Raw genomic sequence first — 6,000 nt, forward strand, 5'->3', positions numbered from 1 at the left:
TTTCCAGCTGCAGTCTCCGTATCCCAGTAGAAATGAAGGCCAAAATCCATGCTGGAAACTCTCTCCTGTTTTTCTGGAGGACTGGACCTATTCAGACAACATCTGCTTCCTCTGCAGTGTTAACAGGGTGGGGATACGCTGGAGAAGCCAAGTTCTGGATCTGTGTCCACTGCGGTCAGGAGTAGGTAGTATGCTGTAGCTAAATGGTGAACACATGTTTTTCCTATAAAATGAGGAGGCTGTGGACTAAGTTGGTTTTCGTTCTTTTACTTTTTTTCCTCAGACTCCACTGATTTCTCATTCAGTGCTGACAAATGTGTTGTTTGGCAACGCAATGTGTTCAGAAATAGCTAAACTTCCACACATTTCTACAAGATGGATACTGCTAGATCAGGCAGGCAGGTTTTTTCCCAAAAAAAAACTTGCATTTTTTGTAATCATTTGAAATGAAGAAAGGATAGGTTTCTTTGTAAAGTGCTTGAGGTTTTCACCTTGGAATGATGAACTTCACAGCCCTGTAACTCTGTTTTGCTTATAAAAGCCAAAATCTGTAGTTGTGTCCCTTTTAATAATGTTGCTTAAGCAAGTTATTATTTTTCTTTTGAATGCTGTTTTACATCTGTTTACATTTCCAAGGCTTTAATGTCAGTGCCTTCTCCACACAGATGGGGAAAAAGCTGATATTTCTGTGAATATGTATGAAGATATCAATATTATCACTGGTGCACTTAAACTGTACTTCAGGGATTTGCCAATTCCACTCATCACGTATGATGCCTACCCAAAGTTTATAGAGTCTGCAAGTAAGTATAATGCATTTGCCTCCTAGTTTTCATTCTCATCCTTTTCTTCTCCTTTTTGTGCAGTACTTGCCTATTGATTTAATAGCTGTCCCATCAGCTCTTAGCCTGCATGCCCTATTTAGTAAGGATTGCAGGAGTAAATATGCACTGCACATTACGACATGACCACGTGGTGCTACGTGATCATGGTTACATGTTTCTTTGCCTTTGATGCCAGGAATGCTTCCTTTTCATCACATATTATGGATTACATCTCTTTTTGCGTCTTCCATGAAACCCTAGTATTTGACAGTGACATTTAAAGTCTGTTGGGTTTGTGTTGCCAGAAAGATGGTGATTTATGAAAATGTTTAGAAATAAGATAAGAAGTCATTTGTTTCTAGAGGTGTCCATTTTGAGTGTTTTTACAAGCTGATAAGCACTCATCCTAAGGCCACCTTCAAGGCTGGCCTTGCAGACATCGAGTCTGCAAGTGCAGCAGTAAGCGCAGCTGGAACATCTCTCCCAAGCATCCTGGCTGCCTGAAGCATCTCTGCAATGTAGCAGTCACACCAGCCGCACCTGGAAAGGTGTGAGGTAGCTGTGGGTAGACAACGAGGGCCGGATGCTGGGCTTACCGCTCCTCTGGAGAAGGCTCTTTCCAAGCAGTATGGACACTGCCAAAGACGCTGATGGCAAAGTTCCCAGTACCTTCTGCTGTCCCAGAGTTGCACCTGTAGATTATTTGTGCAAAACTAGTCCAGTCAGCAAGGATTGCCAGGGGAATTTTGTTTAGTAGGCTGCAGGGAATCTTTCAGTGGATTGCAGTTTGCTTTGGGGGGTTTTCTTTGTCCAAAACTAATCACAACCTGACTGTGCTCTGAGCACCTCTTTGGACAGGCAAATCTTCCACTATGAGTCTTGGATAGGTTCTGGAAATCAGTAAATCAGTAATCTAGCAGAGCTGTGAGACCCTGTCTCCCCTGCAGGCCACCGTTCTTGTCCTTCTGTGCGTGAATTCTGGCTGTACATGCAGTGACAGTTGAACTTCTGTGTTTCAGAAACCACCGATCCGGATGAACAGCTGGAAATTCTCCATGAGGCGCTGAAACTGCTGCCGCCTGCACACTGTGAAACATTACGGTATCTCATGGCACATCTGAAGAGGTAGGTGGACTAGCTGGAGAGAACTCGAAGCCAAACTCATTTTTAGCAAAGACCATGTTAGGGCCTCCAGAAAAATCTGGCCCACCAAATTCTGGGGACGGACTGCAGCCGGGAATGACACTCTGCACACTGTTTTTTATCCCACTTAAAGCACTCACAAAGTACTTGAAGGACACAAGTCAAAAAACCCACAGTTTTGAAGCACAGAAGTCACCTGCTTAACAAATTTGCACTACATTTAAGTTACAGTGAATATTTATGGCAGAAAAAGCCTTTAGTACCCCTAGGAGTAATAAGTCACTCCCTGGTCAAGGAACTAATACGGCTTAATGGCTATAGATTGGTGTCTTTTCCTGCCAAGTCTTGTCTAACCTGGTTATCCCTGACACCCTAAAAAAGATGACACACACTAGGCTTGAGCTGAGGCCAATTAGGCGCAGTGTTAATTAGCCCTCCAGCCACACGTCTGGTGAGGGCTGCCAGTCATTCCTCATCAGCATGCAGCCCCTCGTTCCACCTGCCACCTTCTCAAAAACGTAGGAGCACAAATTCTGTCCGAGGTTTTTCCTTCTCCCCCAGATATGACTGAAGTTGGTCAGTAGGCTGAAAAATTGTTAGAGAGAGACTGATGGATGAATATCCAGTACAACAGCACAAGTTCTATTTCTTTCAGGAAAGTAGGGAAAAAAATCAATGTGGCATGTTAGGGTATCCATTTTAGTTTCTCAGGTAACATGAACTTACTGTCAATATGTAAGAATCATTCCCTTTCCTTAGAAAAAGACTTTATTTTAAGCTCTTTTATTTTTATTTTCCTTTTATAGTTCTACAAGAAGGAATATGTCGACTCTGCTGAGTGCCTCAGGCAAAATTCAGCTACAGGGTTTCTGCCTGATTTGTCCATTTATTTCAATGGCATTTCTAGTGGATGTTTTAGAACAGACACAGGGATGAGAGACTTGTGAACAAAAAAACCCACCTTACTGCTTGTGAAGCGTGAAGTTAATTTTTCTTTACCCTGTTCAAGAGTAGCTGTTGCTGCTCTAGTTAGCAAGTCACTTTTGCACATTGTATTTCTGGTATAGGTGAATGATAAGGTAGAAGGGTGACAAAATTCACTCATTTTTAAACTTCCCTTTAATACATTTGCTAAAAAGAGCTGTGGTGCTTGACAGGCTGTTGTCTTGCTGCTGAATTCAGGTAATCAGACACAGCTCCTTTGTCTGGAATAATTACAAACTGAAGACACAGCAGCTTGGAAACATTAGTCTGACTTGTTTAAAAATTAAGGCAGAAGGAAAAAAAAGGAAGAAAAATCTTGAATTTATTTTATATACTAAAGGATTTCTCCGTGCAATGCAAGGTGCCACAGTGGTGAAAAGAGAAATAATTTAGCCAGACTCTTTCAGTTACTGTCCCTGGATTCTTAGTTGTTTCTGAGAATCCTTATGGATTCTTTAAACCATAGTGTGAATTAAAACATTTGCATAATCTAAATGTGTTTCCTTGAGCGAGGCAATTCACCAGGATAAGCCAAGGTAGAAGCTTAGGCTTCGAGGCACGTTTGTGTGTACTGCATCTGCTGCAGCGGGCAGCAGCGATGGGCGCACTCGGTGTCAGGATACCCCGGGCGGGCTGTCCTCCTCCCGCCCACGCCGCATGGGAGAGCACAAGCTGCCTCTGAGCCCGCATTAAGAAATACCATCCCATGACCCCAGAGACCATCGTGGTTGGGCGGCAGTGACCCTTCTGGCGTTTGCTGAGCAGACGTGTTTCTGCAATAGCCCCGGCAGAGGATGCCTCTCCCGTAGATATAATTCTTGGGCAAATTACATTTCTGGAGGTGGCCTGCAAGCCGGCCCTGCAGCAGGGCCTCAGCCCACAGCTTTGAACAGGTCGAATTCCTGTAGAACAGCAAAACGTGGCCTCCCCACCTCCTCCTCCTCTGCAGATGGGAACCAGGTGGCGGGAGGCTTCCCTGAGCTGGGGGCTCGGCTGTTTGGCAGCTGCTAAGGACCCCAGAAGAGGGAAGGGTGGAGGTGGGCCTGTGGGAGCACAGGTTTAATGACCTGCTCGGTTTGCTGTGCAAATGAGGTTACAGCGAGACCCTGGTGGTTTCGAAGCCATCCCAAAGTGATGATTCACTTTTTTTTTAGTACACGCCACAGGACATAATTTGTCTTGAAGAAGAAGCAGGCGTCCAGCTTAGCACGGTTAGCCTGTAGTGCCTAAAGGCAGGGAATTCACATGCGATGTGCTTCACCCCCGTTGCCATCATATGCACAAGAGAGGAGCAGTGTGACCATGTGGAGCCGTGCCACTGGGGCAACCTGGGCAGCATCCCACCTGGGCAGGCACAGTAGCACGTCTCCAGTGACCCTAAAACTGCTAACGTAATAGCAAACACGGTCTGCTCCCCATAGGAACGGCCTCCGAATGGTGCCACTATAAAGAGCAAAAGCAAAATTGTTCTGATTTGTCTGAATTCACCCCTCAGCCCCCTCCCTCGCCACGGGGTACCAACCCTTGCTGCAAGTGAGCATGGTCCGTGTGTGCGGTAGGAGGACAGAGACATCTCACTCACTGTAAACCCACACAGCGTTTGCACTCGCTAACTTCTGAGTGTTCCACCCGACGCCTCCGAATATATCCTGCTGGAAACGGCGGCATCTCCTAGGCTTTGGGGAGAGGCACACACTTCTGTCCAGTTTCCCGGGTTTTCAAGCGTATGCAGGCATCGTTTGGCACCGCAGGAATGTGAAAAACACTGTCGTTTTTTTTACAGAGTAACGCTCCATGAAAAGGAAAATCTGATGAGTGCAGAGAATCTGGGCATAGTTTTTGGACCAACTCTTATGAGAGCGCCAGAACTGGATGCGATGGCTGCATTGAATGACATCCGTTATCAGAGACTTGTGGTGGAGATGCTTATAAAAAATGAAGACATTTTATTTTGAATATTTTGGGGGTTTTGTAATAAAAAAGGAAGCAACAGTGTTCTATGGATGAAGGAATATTTTAAAGTAATTTAATGGCTCTTGTCGCTGAATTCCATATTTGCTAGAGCTTTCGATGTATTCAGGATAAAAATGAAGGAACTCTTTGTCGTTTCTGTAGTGCCATTCAGCTGATGTTGAAAAAAGGTTAACACATACTTTCCAGTACTAGTAATCCTGGGTGTTTATCATGTTAAAATAAAAAACAAAAAGCCTAAAGCTATTGCATGATTTGCTCCCTGTTCTCCCTGTTCTGGTGAGACTCATTCCATGAAGAAAACAACTGAACTGGTGCAGCATCTCTGTTCTGGATAGTTTGTGATTGTAATTCAGCATGTTTCTCCGTGTAAACCTGTTGTGAATTTGCTTTTATGTTCTATGTAATTGGTTTCTGATACTAAAAAGAAGGCCAACTGATGTGAAATGGAGCCTCTGGCAGTTTATTGACATTTCATATCATTCTCTGCCACTTTTGGGGCTGATTTCTTCTTGGGTTTCTTTCAGTTTTTTCATCATATAGTAATTTGTTTTTAACAGAAACAAAATGTGTACTTTAAATGTTACTTTAAGTAATTCTCCATGATGTTTATGGTGGTTGCAGTGAAATCTGCAATGCTGAGCAGTGTTCCTTTATTATTATTGCTATTTCAATTGTAATTTTGTATTTTTATCTGGCATGCATATATTAATTTATTAAATTTTGCTTTTAGAACTCTAAGGTATTTATTTTTACTTAACAAACATGTTTCAAAAATACTGTTTTTTTCATGTTTTACATTGGCACTTCAACCCTGAACAACCTCTGACTTAAAAGAAGTGCGTTAGAGCTTTACGGGTTTTGACAAGACCATTCTGATCTAAATACTTTGGAGCCTGACACTTTGCTAAGGTTCCCACAAATTCCTCTTTAGTTTGAAAAATTCTTTCTTCATTGTCCAAGATGCCTCTCAAGAATGCTTCAGAACTCTTAAACAAACCAAAAAAGTATTGTCAAGCCATCTGCTACTTCGGATTTTATATATATATAGATAGTTATAATTACCTATATACGAACT

General features: G+C 43.1%; 1 protein-coding gene across 3 annotated transcripts in view; it reads left to right on the forward strand.

Moving 5' to 3' along the window:
* Positions 1-5,663, forward strand: part of CHN1 (chimerin 1) — a 104,087-nt gene extending 98,424 nt beyond the window's left edge. For all 3 annotated transcript variants that reach the window (XM_087731871.1, XM_087731870.1, XM_087731872.1), the window contains 3 exons: positions 666-803; positions 1,844-1,949; positions 4,735-5,663. In XM_087731871.1, the coding sequence (XP_087587997.1) occupies positions 666-803; positions 1,844-1,949; positions 4,735-4,906 (416 nt within the window). In that variant the 3' untranslated portion in view covers positions 4,907-5,663. The remainder of the gene's footprint in view (positions 1-665; positions 804-1,843; positions 1,950-4,734) is intronic.
* Positions 5,664-6,000: the final 337 nt, after the last annotated feature.

This window comes from Nipponia nippon, unplaced genomic scaffold (genome assembly GCF_047370975.1).
Source record: "Nipponia nippon isolate SJK-2023a ecotype South Korea unplaced genomic scaffold, ASM4737097v1 scaffold_5, whole genome shotgun sequence".
Taxonomy (NCBI): Eukaryota; Metazoa; Chordata; class Aves; order Pelecaniformes; family Threskiornithidae; genus Nipponia; species Nipponia nippon.